The sequence below is a fragment of the Natrix helvetica genome, assembly GCF_964273705.1.
Source record: "Natrix helvetica genome assembly, chromosome: 1".
In the NCBI taxonomy this organism is placed as follows: Eukaryota; Metazoa; Chordata; class Lepidosauria; order Squamata; family Natricidae; genus Natrix; species Natrix helvetica.
Genome location: NC_138548.1, coordinates 265,884,551 through 265,906,061, shown reverse-complemented (window position 1 = coordinate 265,906,061; position 21,511 = coordinate 265,884,551). Strand labels below are relative to the sequence as shown.

Genomic DNA, 21,511 nt, shown 5'->3' with positions numbered 1-21,511 from the left:
GGGTGTGTGTGGCCAGCCAGGGGTGGAATTTGTATGTTTGCCGAACTGGGCAGAATCCTAGCTAGAAGATCGCCCGAATCTGTGCAAATGCCCTGCAGCCCACCCCTGGTTGGCATATTCTACGTTCCTTTAATCTTTTGGAACTCTAGAAGTCAGCTTTATCTGCTGTAATGCCTGCTATCTGGTCTATGGTTCTCCTTGAGAACCATGTAGTTCCTACATTTTTATCATTTTAAAAGACCTTGAAGACATGTTCTTCTGCCAGGTCTTTGACTAGAATAGATGTAGCCCCGTATAAGGAGTGAGTGTGTGATTTGTGACTATCTAGCAGAATTGCCATCTTGGTTTTCTGGATCATCTTCTTTTATTGCTGCATTTATTTTTTCTGCTTTCTTATGAATTCCTCATGCTTCCTGGAATCAGATGGTAAACAAATAAAAATAAATAAATAATCAGGAGATCCCAATTTTATCACTATAAAGAATGAAATAAAACCTGTCTGAACTGTTCCAGAGACAGCTGGAGGTGTGTGAGTGTGTGTGCCTCTGTCTGTGTGGTGTTCTAAATCACTATGAATCTAATCACTACTTTAAATTATGTAACATAGAACCAATCAATGTCAATATCAATATTTATATATTATATTCTACATTATTTGAAAAAATACACTATTAAATTCTAAACCAAACATTTCTGAAGAGGAATTTAAATACTGATTACTATATATGCCACTTAATTATATATTTAGTTGAAAGAAGAAAAGTGGAGGCCATGATTTTTTAATTGACATTAGACTTGGATTGAAGGAGGAAATACATTAGGTTAAGTGCATTTTGTTGCAGTGAGTTCAAGTAGTTTATGATAAATGTATTTAGCACAACAAGTTTAATCATCTCTGCTTGTTGGTTTCTAATAATTATCTTATTTTCTTCCAATATCATAAAAACATGTTGTATATTTGAACCTTCCCTATGTTTCCTACTTCCCTTCATCTGACTTCCAAAAACCATAAAAATAGTTGCTAATGGATTTCAATTTCTTCAGTTAATCCCCTTAGAACCCAGAAGTATACTTCAATAGATTATGCTGATTTAAATTTATTAAAATATTATCTATTTAATTCCTCTCCTGACCAGAAGCGCAGGAATGGGGAATATTTTTTTTTTGTATGTGTTGATTTGTTTGGGAAGGAGAGGGAGAGAGAAAGGGAGGGAGGGACAGATTCTCTTAGAAAGAGTTGTGATCTATAACTTTTTATCTTCCTCTAATTTTGATTATACCTGCGAATACAATTCCAACACCCTATTTGTGCTAACCCCTTATTACAACTTGAATAGCGTGCCATTCTGCTATAATGTTTCTAAAGATTTGATACTTTCCTTCACAGAACTAACATTTCTTAGATATCAGAAGATTACTCTCAGGCAAGCAGGAATAACATTTTAATCCTAATGTCACCGAAGCTTTCCAAATGAGATCAGTGCCACAAACAGAAAGCTTGACCTTCTCATTCTTCTTGTTCTCTTATGAACTAAAATTGCAAAAAAGAGGTTCCTAGTGTTATCAAAGAATATGGATGCCTGTCAGAGACCTGTCTTTCTAAGTTTTTATTTATTTTATAGATAGACTTGGCCCTTCTTATTCTGAACTCTGATGAGCAGGGCAAGAGTCATCTTCAGGAATTGATTGCCACTGAAACTCAAAAACACACTGAATATTTGTTCTGCTGCACCCGAATAAGTGACAATTTTCTGTATTTTACAAATGTCATGTTATAGTAGCATATGTATCTCCTGCAAACGTTCAGGAGAAAGACACTGGGAACCTCTGTAACAAATTGCAAGTGATACTAAATACAACATGAAAAAAGGAGCTAGTACTGTCAGTGGGTGTCTATGAACGGGTTTCCACAAATAGATAACTGTTGTGGCCCAGCAGGATCCGGTTGAGCTGCTGATGGATTCGCATAGCGAGGAACCATATGAGTCTGCCCTGGACGATGTGGAGGACCCTGTGCAGGGTTCAGACTCAGAGCAGGGACCAGAGAGGCTGGTTGGCCACCAGGAGGCGCCTCATGCATGGAGCAGTGGGGAGGATCAAAGGCAGTTTTTCCCTGATGCTAGATTGAGAAGGGTTGAGAAATGGAAGCAGCAACTCCGTAGGCAGACTCACAGAAGATGATTAAGCACAGGTGGTTGTGGATTGACCCCTCCCAAGAGAGATTATAAGTGAGGCATTGGGAGGAGACATTTGCAGGAAACAACCGTTCGAATTAGTAGTTAAGAAAATGTATCTGTGTATTCTAGCCGTGTCTGCTCGTTTCAACTATCTGCGTTGCTTCATTCAGATTATCTGGGTTGCTCTATTGAACGTGAGTTGTCTGGGCCCTCAGCCAAAGGATTCGTTATCTCAGTAATTAAACAGTGGCAAACAGCCAAGCCTGTGTTCTGGTTTATTCACAGGCATGGAGGGGGGGGGGTCAGAACAGATAATTAAAAAGGAAAAGAAAGCAGACACATTATAACAAACAAGAAAACATACGATAAAATGTGACTGTGCCACAGATTCTATTTCAAATGTAAAATATTTTTTATAATAAAAATTATAAATATATTGATTTAAATTTCCTTCTGTAGTACCTGCCTTCTGGAACATTCTCCTCTCTGAGATGTTGGCCTATTGGTCTTTCAAAAGAACTGAAGACCTGCTAATATGCCTGCAAGTATGAGTCCCTTTTCCTGGCTATGTTGACCCTGACAGATCATAATGTCTCTTGGCTGCTATTTCTACTTAATATTTTATTTGAATTGTGTTTGAACTATTTTAATTATTTTTATGTTTGTTGGCCAAGTAGAGTCAAAAGGTGTGAGATGAATGATGACACTAAATAAATAAGTAGGTCATTTTTTTTTGGAAAGAGTATATTGAAACCTTTTCCAAACAAGATTATAATATGGCAGAAAAATGTGTGAAGAGAAGATGTAGTCAGGAAGAAATTCCACTAGAAAAGTAAGGTTCAATTGGCAATAAACCAGTTATCAAATAGGAAAGCCGCAGGCAGAGATTAAATACTCTTTGAACTCTTGAAATCTGCAGGAGAGATAGTTAAAATCCCAACACTTCTATGTTAACAGATACAGAACAATGCCGTGTGGCTTAGAGACTAGAAGAAATGGTATGGATATGTATGTTTGTGTGTGTATACATGCACACTGTCACTTATTTACTAAGACTTATATGCCATTCCAGTCAAATGTGACTCTGAATGGTTAAAAAAAACTCCACATACAGTAAAAAGGTTAAAAAGAAAAGTACAATCTGATATAATAAACAACAACCCAACATGACTGCCATACTAATAAAAGCATATGTACAACCTCTCCTTGAGGGGAGCAAAGATTCAAATCTTCCTCTTAAAGGTCCCTTGGAAGAGCCACTTCTGAATAGTCACCCAAAACCATAACTGATATACCAAAGCAGTTAGACTCAATAGATGTGCAAAATACTGAAACAACTGTACCAATTATCAGGGAAACAAAGTCTGGCTGTGTCAGAAAAGGACATACACAACAAGAACACAGGGATTATGATGAGATTCTGAGTTTCTGTATCCAGGGAGGTCAGGTTAAACTCACAGTCCCATCTATGTGCTGGCAAGCAAGGAATATTTATTCAAACAGTGAGATAATTGCTGCTTGAGTTGATTTCTTGCTGAATTTGATTTTAATCTAGAAAGTGCCATTATATTATTTCTTATGCATGTACTTTATTTTATTCAATGACTATTAAAAAAAGAGTTTTTAAGATGTTTCTTAAACATTTTAGATTTATCCCATTATTGTTAATTGTCACGAGTGCATTTTGGATGGAAGATAGTGTGTAGCTCTGGTCATTATGATACAAAAACAATGCTGAGATCCTAGAAAGAGTGTAGAGAGGGACAACAAAGATGATAAAGAGTCTAGAGCCGTGATGGCGAACCTATGGCACGCGTGCCACAAGTGGTACGCGGAGCCATTTGTCAGGGCACGCGAGGCGCTGCCCTGTCAGCTGGCCAGTGCGCATGCGCGCGCTGGCCAGCTGAGTTCACCTTTTTAAAAGCTATTTTTCGCCTTCCCCAGGCTCCAGAGGCTTTATAGGAGCCTGGGGAGGGCGAAAAGAGCCTCCCCCGCCTCCCGGAGGCTTCAGGGACCGTCCCTGAAGCCTTCGGAACGCTTAAAACCACCCTCCGAGCAAACCGGAAGTGACTTCCGGGTTGCTCGGAGGGTGGTTTTAAGCGCTCCGAAGGCTTCAGGGAAGCCTCCGGACAATCCCTGAAGCCTCCGGAGGGCCTCCGGGGGGTCGGGGGAGGCTCTTTTCGCCCTCCCCAGGCTCCTATAAAGCCTCTGGAGCCTGGGGAGGGCGAAAAAACATGTAAAAATGGGGGGTGTCGCGCGTTGTGCGTGCATGCGCACTGGGGGGGTCGCGCATTGCGTTATGGGTGCGGCACGCCCGCACTCGACCCCCCTGCGCTCCCCCCCATTTGTGGCACGCGAGCCAAAAAAGGTTCGCCATCACTGGTCTAGAGGCTCAATCATATTGATGACTAGTTCAGAACTATGTATGTCTAGGCCTTTGAAGTGAAGGTTTCAGGAGACATGATAACTGTCTTCCAGTATTTGAGGGGCTGTGACAGAGAAGAGGAGGTTGACTTATTCTCCAAAGCACTCCAAAGCAGAAGAAGTATGGGGTGGAAGCTCATTAAAGCTCATTAAATCATCCAAACTAGAAGTAAAGAAAATATTTCTGACAGTAAGAACAATCAATTAGTGGAATTGCTTGCCTCCTGGAATTGTGGGTGCTTTGTCACTGGAGGTTTTTGAAAATAGACTGGGCAGCCATTTGACCAAGACTCCATAAAATCTCCTGTCCTGAGCAGCAGGTTGGACTAGAAGACCTCCAAGGTCCCCTCCACCCCTTTGATTCTGTGTTCTATGTTCTATTATCAGTAAGAAAAAAAATAAGAATCACATTTTCAAACATAATTAAGCATATTTTTTCAATCTATTTCAGGTTGTTATAATTGGTATGCAAAAAATCCTCCTTCCTTTGTTCAACTGGTTTTCCAGATTTTTAGATATACCATATTGTTCAGAGTATAAGACGCACCTCCCCGCAAAAGAGGGTGAAAATCTGGGTACATCTTATACACTGAATAAGCATTTTTGGCCTCCCAAAACTCCACCCCTCACAAAAATGGACGGGCATAGGGTTTGGGAGGCCTGCAAGTGCTCCTGGGGAGGGCAAAAATGAGTGAGAAATGGGCCATTTTTGCTTGTTTTTGCTTCCCCAGCCCCCAGGGGCACCCTGCAAGCCTCCTAAAGGCTAAGCATGCCTCACTTTTTTTGCAAAAAATGGACCCATTTTCATGGAAAACGGGGCGTTTTCTGCTCATACCCCCCCCCCCCAGCCCTCAGAAGCACTTTGCAGGCCTCTCAAACTCTCTGCATGCTGCATTTTTCACAAAAATGAGGCATTTAGAGGGTTTGGGAGATCTACAGAGTGCAAAAACCTTTTTTTAAATTTACCTCTTCAAAATCTTGGTGCATCTTATACTCCAAAAAATATGGTAATAACTTTGGTTTAGGTAACAATTAAGCAAAGGATTTCTTAATATCTTCCTTTCTCAGCAGTTGGTTACATGCCCCAAACCCTTCAGATAAAAACAAGCTATTGAAGATATGAAATGTTTGTTTTTATTTGCTTTCCAGTGGTTCTAAATATTTTGGGTTGTTACCGTATTTTTCGGAGTATAAGATGCACCTATTTTCCTCAAAAAAGAGGCTGAAAATCTGGGTGCATCTTATGCATCAAATACATCATCTTTTGCCTCCCAAAGCCCCACCCCCTTCACCAAAATGGACGTGCATAGCCTTATGGAGGCTTTCAGAGATATCTTGGGGGCTGGGGAGAGCAGAAATGAATAAAAAATGGGCCGTTTTTTGGCCCCCCAGCCCCAGCAGCACTTCATAAGCCTCCATAAGGCTATGCATGCAATTTCTTTGACAAAAAAGAGGCCAATTTTTGCAAAAAACAGGTCATTTTTTTGCTCTTTTTGCCCCCCCCCCCTTGCCGGAGCACTCTGCAAGCCCACCCAAGGCTATTCATGCCTTTTATTTGAAAAAAAAAAAAAACCAGGCCCGTTTTTGCGAAAAATGAGCCATTTTTCAGAGGTTTGCAGAGTACAAAAACTTTTTTTTCCTTTTGGAAAGCTCTTTAAGTGATGTGAAGTACATTGATCAAGTGCTATGCCAGCAGAAACAAAGTCTTAAGGTTTGTCAGCGATTTCCATCTCCAGCACATGGATAAATACACCTGCAAACATCTACCTACCTACTCTCTCTCTCTCCCTACCTACCTACTGCATTTCTCTCTCTCTCTCTTTCTATTTCTCTCTCTCTATCCCTCTACCTACCTACCTATCTACTCTCTCTATCCCTACCTATCTACTATTTTTCTCTCTCTCTCTTTCTATTTCTCTCTCTCTATCCCTCTACCTACTTACCTACCTACCTACCTACCCTCTCTCTCTCTCTCTCCCTATCTACTGTATTCCTATCTCTCTTTCTATTTCTCTCTCTATCCCTCTACCTACCTACCTACCTACCCTCTCTCTCCCTACCTATCTACTGTATTTTTCTCTCTCTCTTTCTATTTCTCTCTCTATCCCTCTACCCACCTACCTACTCTCTCTCTCCCTACCTATCTACTGTATTTCTCTCTCTCTCTTTCAATTTCTCTCTCCTATCATTCTACCCACCTACCTACCTACTTACCTACCTACCGTAGTTACAAGGACCAGATGACCCTGCCCACTCTGCCCCTCCCCTCCAAAGAGTTTCCACGTGGCCTGTTCATCATGCCAAATAAGTGCAGGGCCCGCACAGAGGCTCTGGGAGGGCAAAAACGGGCCTACAGGAAGTGTGGAAATGGATCCGTTTCCGGCCTCTGGAAGGCCTACGGAGCCCTGGGAAGGCCTTTTTCGTCCTCCCGGAGGCTTGGGGAAAGCCTCTGGAGGGTGAAATGCCTCCCAGCCCAAGGTACAGGAAGCCAACTAGGCCATGCCCCCATGGCTATGCCCACCCAGCAACCGGGTATAGAACTGTTTGCTAACAATTTTCGATCTCACCCCTGCTCATTCACCTCAGCTTCTGTCCACCTAACACTTCAAAAGCATGTTCTATGCAAATATATAAATAGGGGCCACTTTGGTGGGGAGACAAGTTGGTGCTCCATGCAGGCAGTCTGTTTCCTGCCAACTTTGAACTTTCTCGGTTGCGACGCCCTTTTGCAAGGCAGATCCGGAAAGGAGGGGGCCTGGATGACACTGTAGGAAGTGCAGTGTGAAGCCACCTCACGCTCCTGAGGTGGACCTTGGAAAGCACCTGACAGAGGTGAGTTGCTCCCGGTTCGGCCTGGTTCAGCCGAACCGGTAGTGGTAATTTGGCCTGGGTTTCAAAACTGGCAGTGACCCAGGCTGACTATGCCCCTGAACCGGTTCCCCGGTCTCTTCTGCTGTTGCTGGCATGTTTCTGCACATGCACAAAACAATTAACAGTCACCAGGCGTGCACACAAAGCAAACTGGTATCAACCGGTACCGGACTCCACCTCTGGTGCATGAACATGTCTTATAGCAGAACTGGTAAAAATTGATAGCCAAACTACTACTCTGTAATAACATTGTGGTCTCTTGGCTAATATAACAATGCCATACACTAATAATAACAACCTAAACAGAAACAGAATGACTACAGATAAAAGTAAGAGGGACTTCCTGATCGCTGTTCCATTGAGTTTCTTTGTGAAAAGCTGGCAGAGTGCCAGAATTCCTTCCTTCCTTCCTTCCTTTAGATAACAGTAGATATTTTTCTGTCTGAGCGCAAAGAAAAAACATCTACTGTGAGCTCCATCAGGAAGGGCATCTGGCCAGTAAACAGTCGGCTCCATTCAGTAACCCTGATTACACCCCAATGCAAGGGATTACAGCAGTGTTTCTCAAACTTGGCGACTTTAAGTCCTGTGGACTTCAACTCCCAGAATTCCCCAGCCAGCTATGCTGGCTGGGGGATTCTGGGAATTGAAGTCCACAGGACTTAAAGTCGCCAAGTTTGAGAAACACTGGATTACAGGGTCATTAAAAAATTATAAAATGCATATGCAGGCACAAAGTAAGTATGCCTATATATACATAAGTTGAAGAGACATATGTAAATATGTAATATTTTATGTAAATAAAATACAGCTTAGAATTACAAAATCGGAGCTGGAGAAGCATTGCAGATCTTCTAGTTCAATCCTCTAACTCAGATTATTGCAGAAACTGTTATGTCCCAGCTGTCAATCAGCACAGCTTTGGACATACATTGGTTAAGCATGAGTTAAGCTGTGTTTCTACTGGTTAACGTTAAGCTGTGTTCCTATTGGTTAACGTTAAGCTGTGTTCCTATTGGTTAACGGGTTGACAGCTGTGGGTTTAAAATAAACTGTCAACCCAGAGTTCGTTGTATTCGTTCTGAAGCAGTGGTGAATAAACCATTCTGTTAAAAGCCTCCGACTCTCACATTGAATACCCGTCCAGAATATATAAAAGAAACGACTATTCAACTTCTGCTTGAAAATCTCCAATGATAGAACTCCCACGATTACAGGAACTGTTCCACTGCTTAATAGCAAAATCCCAGTAAGGATATTTTTACTTCGAGTTTGGATCTCTCTCTGAATGTTTCTGGTAATTGGTTCTTTTCTTACCATGAAGCACAAGAGAGAATAAATCCACATTTCTCCCCTGTGACAACTGTTCAAGAAGTAATGAAAGACACACATCACATCTCCCTTTAGATTTCTTTTCTTCAGTCAAAATTTACCCAGTTATTTTAACAATACTTCATAAGATATAGCCCCTCAGCATTTTTGTTGTTCTTTGTGCTCTTTCTAGGTCTTCAGCATCTAGCAAAATTTGACAAAATTTGCTAATCTTTAACCATAATAAAGAGCTGACAATGAAATTGGATGAGTATTCCAGGTACTGTCTAACTCTAACCAATGCATCACAGAGTAAAATTATCACCTCCCATAATCTGGACTTTTGTTGATATAGCTCAGGATTGCATTGACTCTTTGGGCATTACCACACACTTCATTCCTTTATTTTTGTTTGCATGCCCTCAATTGCTATTTAAATCTTTATAAGTTAGTCTTATTGGTAGAGAAGACCCCAATCTCTCAATAAAAAGTTCAATTAAAGTCCAATTAAAGTTCAGTCATAGGACAAGGCATAAGATCTTGAGCTTGCTAAAATGATGTACAGTATATTATGGAGTAAGGCATAATGCGCAAACAGGAAAAGTTTTGCACATACTATAGTTAAAAAGGTGCTGTTTGAACAAGAAGTAGATGGTTAAAAAGGGAAGCATGTTATTGGGAATTAGGCTCTGGTACTACTGAAATGGCAGTTACAAAAAATTGTGATTAACCTATGCATAAGCTTGGAACATTTTTGCTGTGTCTGTTCTTCAGTAGAAAGAAGTTTATTTTACAATCTCTTCCATGGTGTGTTAAATCTGGGCAAAGGACACACTAGGCAGCACTGTGTTGGGACAATATTATGAAGTAAACAAAATTTAAGGTTTCAAAACCTCTTATAATAGAGTGTGTTCTGATTTCCATTGGTTTGGACCTCAGAGTTCTCAAGAGCTTCTGCTCTTAAATTGGGAAGAGGTGGGGGGGGGTGTTTAGGTGTTATATTAGGTACTGACTAGTAGGGGGCATTGCATGATTGATTTTTCTCTTGATTGAAAATTATGACAGCATGTAGAAAAATTTCCTAAGACCACCCTTCTTGCAAGTTAGGAACTCACAGGGCAAGATATCTATAAAACTGAATTCAGTGTATAATCAACAAGTGCTAGCCTGTGGATTCAGATGCTGTTAAAAGGTTCAATACGGAACATCTGGTATGAACCATATTTATGCCAAAAGTGTACTCTAATAATGAAACTGATCCCATAGTGTTTCCTACCAGTCAGTAGTTAATATAGGTATTGTCTGCAGAGAGATAACCCAGATGAGATTACCTATTTTTGGAGTATAAGACGCACTTTACTTTTTGGGGATGAAAATAAGAAGAAAAAAATTATGTCTCTGCCCACCAGTATCCATGGTATTCAGCGGACACATGGTAATAAGGTCAGCCAATGAATAGGCATAGCAACTAAGTCAGCCAACGGGAGCTATTTGGACTCTGAAAGTTGCTGTTTGAGCAACAAGGAGACATGAAAGATCCTGACTTAGCCGGGAACCGAAAGTGAAACCGCTTGTATTTACTGCTACCTTGGAAAATCTGCTTTTGGGAATGTATTGTATATTATTATTATTATTATTTTGAACCCTGCTGAATCAGTTACTGTGCTTTCTGAATGTGATTGCTGCTGCAAACTCTGACCAACCAGGTCAGCTTCAGCAGTTGTTGCAGCCTGAATCAGCACAGCTGATTGGTGAGTGAATCGGACTGCCCGACACTGCCAATCAGCTGTTCCAGGCTGCAGGGATTGCCACAGACCATCACTGCCTCCATGCCTCGCATTTTTGACCTCTGGTGGGGGTGGGTGGAGCTACATTCAATGTATAAGACACCCAAATTTTCACCCTCTTTTTTTGGGGAAAAAGTTGTGTCTTATACTCTGAAAAAATATGGTAAGCCTAGTACATCTTTAAAAAAATAATTTTTGGAATACTTTGATATTATGAGAAAAGCCAAGATCATTGATTTGTATTAATAAGCATGTGAATGGCTAATCACACTATGATGTTTCACAGAATGAGAAAAACAACAACTTGCATAAGAACATGTTTCTTCTTGAAGTCTATAATCTTAAAATGATTTAGCATATATAGAAAATTAACAATGTGAGATTCAGAATATATGGGATCTTTGGGGCCCAAGTTATTAACTCAAACCTAGTAACAGAGTTTCCATAGTTATGACGTTCTCACTTTTCCACCTTAAGAAAAACGGTCTTAAAGGTAGAATACAAATATTCAATCACACAAGGACAAAAAAGGTCAAGGCATTTTTCCAATACTGTGCTATGCAAAATTCCCTTGGGCTAAAAATTATACTTAGAAAGTTAAATACCTTTGAAAAATTGCACAGCTATAAAACGGACATCAAAATTACTATTAACCTAACCTAATTTGTTAATTTTACTCACTTTCTACCCCAAACTGCACTAAATGAAGCTTGACAAGTTAGCTATTTCAGGGTTTTTTTTGTGTGTGTGTGCAATTTTAATAGAGCAACAGTGTATGCAGCAAAAATTTGTGTATCACATATATCGATTTCAGTGCCATGGCCATTTCAGGTAAATTGTTTGAACAATATGACTATGATGAATATCTGAAATAAAAAGCTAATGGGAAAAAAAGTGCTGACCTACAGTATCCAATTCCATTTCATAGCTAGAAAGTAGCATATGAATCAACCTCAGTCCATTCTTTTCAAAAGCACAAATCGATAGAGAAGATTTTTTTTTACTCTTTAATAAAAAATCAGATATGTTTATTTGTTTTGCTGTTGTTGCTATTGTTACATGGAATAAACATTTTAAACTAATAAACACTTGCCTAAGAATTTATTTTATATGCACCTAACCTAGTATCTCCTAAAGAATTTTGCATAGTCGCAACAAAACGGAAGTTATTTTGAAGAGGCACTGCCAATATTATAGAATTCTGGTTTATTAAATGCTGCATGGAAAAGACTATGTTAACCTTTCTTGTCATTTTTCTGAATGTTCTATATATGTTTTTTCATTTATACATGGTTTCTAAAATCCATTGATCTTTTTAATTCCTTATCCTTTCTTGCTCCTGATTAAATCATTTGGTTATTCTTTCTGAACACCCAAATACGTAGAGGTCAGACTTTAGCAGTCACAGAGAGACTTTAATAAGAATAGCATTTCATTTATGTCAAGTTTTTTTTCCTCCTGGAATCTCTAAAGGAATTGCACTACCTACAAAGATAATAAACCTGTTAGAGTTTACAGTATTTCTTTTCTTGAGGAAAGAACTTGGAGATGAAAACTAGTTTGAGGTTAAAAACAGGATAAAATAAGCTTGTAAAGGAAAGCTAAAAGATAATCATAAATGTGATGATTATATACTGCATTTTCCCTATGAGGACAAGTTTGTTTCCCCAAATAATTTTGGTGAATTGAGGAGACATCCATTTTACATTCATTGAAAAGATGGTAGTGCCTTTGAAGGTTAGCTAGTTCTGGGAAAGGAAATTTAACTTTAACCCTTTTTGAAATTCCTACAAAGAGCTTCACTTTTTTAATTATCTCTTCCCTGCCTCATCTCTATTCATTTTTGTTCTCCCCTTTTGCTTTCCTGTCCCTAGACAGCTTCTCTTTCTTTATATCTTATACCCATCTTCACTTTTATTTATTTTTCTTTTCTGCTGGAAATAGGAAGAAAGGTTTGCGTTGCACCTTTATATATTTTATAGTATAAGAATTGTGTCTTTGTGTGTGTGCATAACAAAGATATTGGGTGGTCTACAGATAAGAATCAGTTCATTTTCCTTATTTTATTGGAAATTTAGTTTTCATTAATAGTTATGAACATTGATCATACATAACTCTTTATGTCCAGACCCCGCTCTTTCTCTTTTTTGAAGGGGATGTGTATTTAACCAGTATGGTATCAGGTGCAATGTGCATTTATATATTTATACCACACACCCAACTACACACACATGTACGTGACAATGCATCCGTGCACAGATTTATGGGAAGAGGGAAATGCCAGTACCATGAAACTGCTGACCAAAGAATATTATTCCGGGGTATAATTTTTGTAGGCTATAAAGTCCAAAAAGCTATGCAACAATTTCCTTCTTTAGAATTTCTTTTAATCATCTACTTTAGAAATTTTCCAAAGGAGGATTTGTATTAATTTTATAATTATTTCCTAAAGAGAATGAATAAAGCACTGGAATTAAGGGCTCTTTTAGGCATAAATGTTTGTCTAGGTTTTTCTGAACTAAATGCACATATTGAGACTTTCCTAAAATCCTGTAATTTTGAAGAGGATACCAAAATGGATTATATTAACATTTAGTTGCAAACTTTTCTCCAGAGAAATAGAGAAAGGAGAAAGGCACGGACTGTCTGATGCAGGCATACTTTTGGTGCAGTTGTGGGAAATTTAATAATCTATTATTTACTTGTGAAATTAAGGTCTAAAATAGCAATCATAACCAGGCATTTAGACTATAGCAAAAATGCACATTTTGATTAAAAGAATTATTCATTTTTGGGGTCTATAAATGATTTTAGGATATGTTATTTTAGTTCTGCACCTCTTCATAAATAATCTTTATTTTTTGGAAACAGTTTTAGGTTGTTTTCAAACATTTTCAGTTTTAGCCCAGCGCAGAAATCTATCAAGATCCTTCTGAATCTCAAATCTATCTTCTAAAGTATTAGCTATTCTGGCCAACTCGGTGTCTGCAAATTTGATGAGTCCTCTTTCTATCCACTCATCTAAATCATTTATGAAGATGTTGAAGAGTACTTGGCCTAAGTCAGAACCTTGTAGTAACCCATTGCATGGTTTCCTCCAAATTCCATTTGGGGCTACTAATTGAGTGCTGTTGGTCAGCCAGTTACAAATCTGTCTGATGGTGATATTGTCTATTCTACATCGTCCTATCTTACCAAGAAGTAGGCTACAGTCTGTTTTGCCAAATGCCTTACCAAATTTAAGTATGCTCTATTCACAGCATTTCCCTTATCCACCAATTTAGTCACTTTGTCAAAGTGACTAAATAAAATTTGTCTGGCATGGTCTGTATTTGAAAAACTGATGCTGGCTTCTCTTCTGGAGGGCTTTCCATTTTAAGCATTATAGGGGACAAAAATTAATCGTAAGCAAAATCACACAAAATATCCCATTCCTGGCCATATTTGGTCATTTCAATTTAGTTAAAACTTTTCCCTCTTCTGTTCCTGGCACCCCCACCCACCCCACTCCTTTTGCAGAAAACTTTAGCTACTTAAATGTTCAATATAAAGTGCTTTTTAGAATTCATTAAATTGCCTTCCTTTCTGTGTACCATTTACTTTCCTTTAATTCAATGTGATTGCATGTAACAAGAATAATTTACTCTACATGGGGCCTCTAAGTGACATGGATACCTGTAGTCTTTCAAATCTGGCTCCTCTTTTTCTGAATTAATTATGACTGAAGTGTTTGCTTTTATAGGTTTCCAATTATGCCATTTTGTATACCATCTTTTTTATTTGTTTTGTTCTGCATTTTGCACTTTAAAAATACTCAGTCAATAAAATCCATACCCCCAAAGAAAAGAAAAGATAGATCCAGACCTCACAACAAAAGAATCACTCAGGTTTACCTGTGGTGTGTTATTTTGCAATGGCTCAAATTATTAGGATCCTTAAGTACATGGAAAGAAAGAAGCATAAATACAAATCACACCAACCAGTAACACAGACGATGTTGCATTCCTGAGCTTCTGCTCTAGGACTATTATAGCAGTTGTGTATCAGAGCATTATGGAATTTTTCCTTTTGTCCTCTCACCCTCTTTACTCAATACAAGGTGAACAAATGTAGTTTGTATAGTAGCATTTACCTTCCTCACAGTTTTCGCCTTTGTATCCTACAGAGCAAACACAGTTTCCTTCAATGCAAGAACCATGGCCTCCGCATGACGGATCAATACACTGGCTGATGGGTATGTCACACTCTGGCCCTTTCCAGCCACTGTAGCACAAACAGGCTCCTTTGGTGTATTGTCCATTGCCACTGCACAGAACAGGACACGCAGCTGGATAATTGAATGGAAAAAAGGAAACAAAACAGTATGTCAATATCCACTTGTGTAAGGGTATGCTGACTTTACTAGCAAGAAACAGACTTTTAAAGGTGTTTGATTTTTTTTTTAAAAAAGCCAATACATACTGTTCTGAATTACCATTTGAGATAATTTAGGCTTTAGGTTTCTAGAGATGCAAAATATTTTTGCTGAAGCATCTTCATCTTGATAAAAAGAAAATATCCACTGTTGGATTGGAATCAAAATTTTATAGTGCCAGAATGATTTCAATAACTACAACCATTTTCACAGTTGCCATAATTGATCATTTGAAATCAATTACATTAACAAATCACTATATAAAACAATATATGATTGGGCCTATTGAAAATCACAGCATTATCCTTGCAGACAAATTTTCTAAGTAATTTTGATGTTACAATATTAAGTATAAATATTATTTTCAATATTAACAATACCAACATGAATAGTTCCTAAAGATTGAGTAAATTATAAGGAAAATAATGTTAGAAGATGCTATAGCACAGTGATTCATACCTTGACAAATTAGAATAAAACAAGCAAAGCTTCAGTTACAGACATTCTTGTTACAATCTTAAATATTGCTCAGAGAAACTTTAATGTAGCTTCCATGATTTAAAAACAAACTCAAGTCAAGTTCTTAAAAACCCTGCTTTGCCCGGGCCAGAGGTGGAATTCAGCCAGTTCTGACCTCCTGTCCAATTAGGCAAAGGACAAGCAGGATACATAAACGTCTATAAATTGCTACTTTTGCACACAAAAGTCTAAAGGTGTGTATGGGATGGGAAGATGGGCTCTACTTATTACTGGGATGCAAAGCCTCATGCTCCTATCTTAGAACTAAAGGACTATGAAGGAAGAAGTTCACTATTCTACAGACCACTGGGAAGTATGGTCTGACATGCAATAAATCTATTGTACGTACTGTTCAAGCTGACCCGCTGAGAATCCCTCCTCAAGAGGGCAATTCATTCTCTATCTCCAATAAGTCAGACTAGACCAATGATGGTGAACCTTTTTGGCATCAAGTGCCCAACCGAACTTGTGTGCATGTGTGTGCACCGGAGCCCCGAAGACCAGCTGGCTGGTGTGCGCATGCCTGTTTTTTGGCCGTTTTTTTGTCCACTTTCAGGGCATTTTTGGTTGTTTTCAGGCTGTTTTTGGCCCGAAAAACAGCCAAAAAACCCGGCCTGAAAATAGCCCAGAAAATGCCCCCAAAATGGCTTGTTTTGGGGCCATTTTAGGACCCTTTTTATGGGCCAATTAGAGCCCCCGAAAAGCCAGAAAATGGCCTGAAAAACAGCCCAGAAAACAGCCTGTTATTGGCCATTTTCCAACGCTCCAGCGCCCGGGAAGACCAGCATGCACACCAGAAGAGAAGCTGGCGATGGCGCGCCTGCCCCCAGTGAGCGCCCTGCGTGCCATCTCTGGCACGCGTGTCACAGGCTCGCCTATGAACTAGACCATTCCTTTAATAGGAATTAAACTGCTGCTGGTATGATATTGGATGTTTTCTCTAAGGAGAGAAATATCAGATAGTGTTCCCTAATCTCTATTTTTCCTACTTTGATATTGCATTTTCTTAAGATTTGGACATCTAATCACAATATGTGGCATAACAGAGCTTAAAGTACAGTATATCCTTTCTTTGTGTAGGCCTTACAAAGACAAATTCCTTGAAGAGTGATTATTTTTTAGCTCTTCAAGTTATTTTGAAATGGATTGTCTGCTCTTTATTCTTACAGGTTCCAGGATATGTGCAATATGTGAATAATCAGCCAAATAAAGCCAAATAGTATGACAAATAATAAGGCAATAAACAACGGTGTTGCAATTGCCACTAGAGAGCAACACAGCTAATAGACTTACTTTAATTAAAGTATTTAGGCAAATAGAGAAAGTTTACCTGGTGTCAGAATTATTGCAAAACTAATGCCAGCTTTACTTGAAAAAAGACAATAATCCAGCAGTGACATTTTTTTTAGGAAAGATCCTTTACCTTATAAACTATTTTCCATAAGAAGGGTTATTTCTGTTTTTGATTCCAATTCGATTCACTCTTGACTCCAAGCAACTACCTGGACAAGTCCCTGTAGTTGGTTGGAAATATTTCAGAAATGATTTGCCATTCCCTGCTTCCTAGGGCTGACAGAGAATGATTGGCTCAAGGTCCTCAAGCAGGATTAAAATTCACACTTTCAGTTTCTAGCCTGATATCTTAACCATCACACCAAATTCGCTATCTATAAGTGTGTGTGGAATTAAACCTCCATGAACCTCTTAAAGTAAGATAGGGATCTATTTCAAATAATTGGCTACTAAGATTGTTAACTAGAGATCAAATTGCCAACATATCCTGGATCATGGAGAAAGCTAGGGAGTTCCAGAAAAACAGCTACTTCTTCTTCATTGACTATGCTAAAGCTTTTGATTGTGTGGATCATAACAAATTGTCACAAGTTCTTAAAGAGATTGGAGTACCAGACCATCTTATTTGTCTCTTGAGAAACCTACATGCAGGTCAAGAACCAACAGTGAGAACTGGACACGGAACCACTGATTGGTTCAAAATTGGGAAAGGAGTCCGGCAAGGCTGTATACTGTTGCCCTGCCTATTTAACTTACATGCAGAGCACATTATGAGAAAGGCGGGGCTAGACAAATCAAAAGTTGGAATTAAGATTGCCAGGAGAAATAGCAACAACCTCAGATATGCAAATGATACCACTCTAATGGTTAGTTCTCTTATCTCTTGTAATACTTCTTTCCTTTTGCTTTCCATCAATATATTCTGCAGAATGCTGTACTGTATATTATCTTACAACCCTGATTTTGGGAGCAAAGGTTCAAAGTTCTCATCATTCTAATGAAAGTTGGGCTAGAAATGCAATATCTGAAAAGTTTACTCTCCTGTGCTATCAAACTACATGTTAGCAGGCAAGGCAGAGAATCATAGGACAAAAAACTCATCAGGTGTGTCAAATCCCTAATATTCAAAAACCATGTGGGGAAAGCAGCACACGCTGACTTAAGCACTAAAGTATGGATGCTTTAATTAATCCAGGGTGAATTTAATTGCTTTAGCTAAGTGGAAATTGGGTTAAAAATGATGCAGAGCGTGCTGGGATGTCTTAAAAATCATGACATATGAGTTGGATGAATCGATAAATTAAAAGTGCACAGATGTTTTAATTAAACCCAAAGAAGTTAACAAAGATCACCAGAGACTTTTAAGCCTATGATTAATTCAATTCATTTTAAATACCTGTAGAGATATGAGGATGCCTCCATTTTGAGCATTATAAAAATTCCCAATCAATAAGCGCTTAAGCTGCCCAGAATATTTTTTTAAACGACAGAAAGTGATTCATTGAATATAAGATCTTCCAGGACAGACAGGACAGAAGCAAGTGATATGGAAGATAAATTTGGATTAAATCAGTTACCTACAAATGATATCAACCAAGAAGAGAAGTAGTGATCTTGTGCAGAAAATCATTATTTATACAATGAATGTCTACTATTCCTGAATGCTTATCAGTTTCTGTTTGGTTGGCTTAAATCAAAATGTTACAGAGTAACTGGCATTTTCTTATGTATGAAGGTTGCAAAGTACAGCATTTCTTTTTTATTAATTGTTGTATGGCAGTTATGATTGACTTAAAACCTTAAGATATATGCAATCCTAAGTTTGACTTAATTTTTTTTAATAACAAAAATTAAGTCAAACTTAGTTAAATTTAGAGTATTATATATAGTCATATAAATGAATAAAAATGATAATAATACATATATAGATACTAGTTTGAGGATATGAAATTTTATACAAACTGCAAATGAGGACTATAAGAGGAGACTTAAAAGTATTTGTTATTAAATATAATAATTTTTATTTAGAATATGTTAGAAAGATGAAATGTTATTGGATGATTTTAGGAGGATTTAATGGAATGCTATTATATAGTTTTCCCTCAAATTTAGGATATTTCATACCAAAGGATGTAAAAGCAATTTATAGTCAAATGAATGTTTAATAATTATAATAATTTTTATATAATATACTGGATTGATGATATGAGAATTTGTTTGAAATTACCGTATTTATCGGCGTATAACACGCACTTTCCCCCCCGAAAAATAGGGGGCAAATGATGTATGCGTGTTATACGCCGATATAATGTTAAGAAGCCATGTTTTTACAGTTTAATACGGCCCTTTAACAGCCCTCCCTGCTCTATGTAAATGCAGCCCGCCCACGGCAAGCAGAAGACCTTTCAAATTTCTCTCCCACCACCTCCGTTTCGCGCTTTTCCTTTCCCTTTTCCTCCTTCAAGCTCCATGCTCGCTGGAGGAAAAGGGGAGTGGGGGGGGATTTCCGAGTTCCAAAAGCAGAAGACCTTTCAAATTTCTCTCCCACCACCTCCGTTTCGCGCTTTTCCTTTCCCTTTTCCTCCTTCAAGCTCCGTGCTCGCTGGAGGAAAAGGGGAGTGGGGGGGGGGATTTCCGAGTTCCAAAAAGCAGAAGACCTTTCAAATTTCTCTCCCACCACCTCCGTTTCGCGCTTTTCCTTTCCCTTTTCCTCCTTCAAGCTCCGTGCTCGCTGGAGGAAAAGGGGAGTGGGGGGGGGGATTTCCGAGTTCCAAAAGCAGAAGACCTTTCAAATTTCTCTCCCACCACCTCCTTTTCGCGCGCGCGCACACACAGGAAAAGCAGACACGCTGGAGGGAAAGAGGAAAGAAGGCAAGCAGGCAGGAAGGAGGCAGAAGGAAGGAGGGAAGGATGGAACTGGAAGGGAGGCAGGGAAGGAGGGAGGGAGAAAGGAAGGATAGGAGGATAGGGAAAGAGGAAAGAAGGCAGGCAGGCAGAAGGGAGGGAGGTGTAAGGAAGGAAGGAAGCATAGATAAGCAGGAGGGAAAGAAGGCAGGCAGGCAGGAGGAAAGAGGAAGGAGGGAACTGGAAGGGAGGCAGGCAGGAGGAAAGAGGAAGGAGGGAACTGGAAGGGAGGCAGGAAGGAAGGGAAGGAGGAAGGGAGGGTGGAAGGAAAGTAAGAGGGAAAGGGGAAAAAAAGCATCTGAATGTACTAAACACGAGTCTTCAGGGAAAAGATGCTTCAAAGTTCTTTATTTGAAATTTAATTTTTTTTCCTGAAATTTCCCTCTTAAAATGAAGGTGCGTGTTATACGCCGATAAATACGGTAGTTGATAATTTGTGATCTTACATACATTTGAAAGTGAGGACTATGGAAGTGATGCACAAAAACTTTACAACCAAATGACATGCTGTACGTGATTGAAGAAGGTTCTATGTGTTATTTGTTGTCTGTCTTTGTCTGACCAAAAAAGAAAAACATTCTTTAAAAAAAAAAGAAACAAGAAATGATATACAAAGACTTTTGGGTTTGCGGAAATACCACCCCAAGAAAATAGAAATTAAGAGCTGGAAGAACCTGCAGCAATAGAAAAAGAAAGGAAGAAGGAAGAGAGGAAAAGGAGGGAAGGAAGAGAGGAGAGGAAGATGGAAGGGGGAAGGAGAGAAGGAGATAGGGTAAGAAGGGGAAGAGGTAGAGAGAAGTAGGGTAGAGGTAAGGGAAGAAGGAAGGAAAGGAGAAGAGGAAAGAAGAAAGTAGAGAAGGGAGAGAGGGAGAGAAAGAAAGAAAGGAGAGGAGATAAGAGGAAGAGGAGGGAAGGAAGATAGTAAGGAGGAGAGGAAGATGGAAGGGAGAAGGAGAAAGGTTAGGAAGGGGAAGAGGAAGAGAGGAGGAAGGGAGAGGTAAGGGAAGAAGGAAGGGAAAAGACGAAGGAAGGAAGTAGAGAAAGGAGGGAGGGAGAAAAGGAAAGGAGAAGAAGGTGGTGTCAAAATAGGCGAGGGATGGTAAACAAAACAACCCGAATGGAATATTACAATTCTATAAATGGAATGACAAATGTATTCGAATTATGAATGTAAAAAAAAGAATAATAATTATGTGAATGTATATATAGAGAACAAATTTTTTTTAAAAAAACTTTATTTAAAAAAAAGATATATGCAATCCTTCTCTCTTACAACGTGAATCATCTGGTGTAGAAAATATGATGACACATTAAGCAATGGGAAAGGTAAACTTCTGGAACGTAGTATAGATAATGCTTCTGTACTGTACAGTTCTTTTTAGTAAATCACAGTTTAGAGATGAGATGCACTGGTTAAACAGAATGGTGTGATTCTTCAGTCTGATTCTTTTATCTTTGTCTGGTTTTCCCACAGATACCCCTGGCAGCCTTAGCTGCCTTAGTTTGACTCAGCAGCATGGCACAAAATAGTTTCTTGGCTTGCCTCAGCTCTGTGCTGTGATGCAACAAGAACCTCCTTAAAGTGGAGATCAGTGGCTGGATCTTGGATCCTGGCTGGAGAAATCTCTCCAGAAACTCCACCTGCACTCTGGACAGCTGCTCCTTATGAGGAGACTGAAAAAAATGAGACTTTGCATATGGCTTATGAGTGACTAAGAGACAAGGGATACACTCTTAGCTCACAGCCATAATGCAGCCTTTTCATGGACCAAAAGCTTGACCAAGCCTCATTGCTTAATCACCTTTGTGGT

The 21,511-nt window shown here is 39.0% G+C and overlaps 1 protein-coding gene across 2 annotated transcripts in view; it reads right to left on the bottom strand.

Annotated features, from left to right (window-relative positions):
* TENM2 (teneurin transmembrane protein 2) overlaps positions 1-21,511 on the bottom strand; it is a 1,011,554-nt gene that overhangs the window by 153,704 nt on the left and 836,339 nt on the right. For both annotated transcript variants that reach the window (XM_081934447.1, XM_081934448.1), the window contains one exon: positions 14,703-14,897. In XM_081934447.1, coding sequence (XP_081790573.1) covers positions 14,703-14,897 — 195 coding nt within the window. The remainder of the gene's footprint in view (positions 1-14,702; positions 14,898-21,511) is intronic.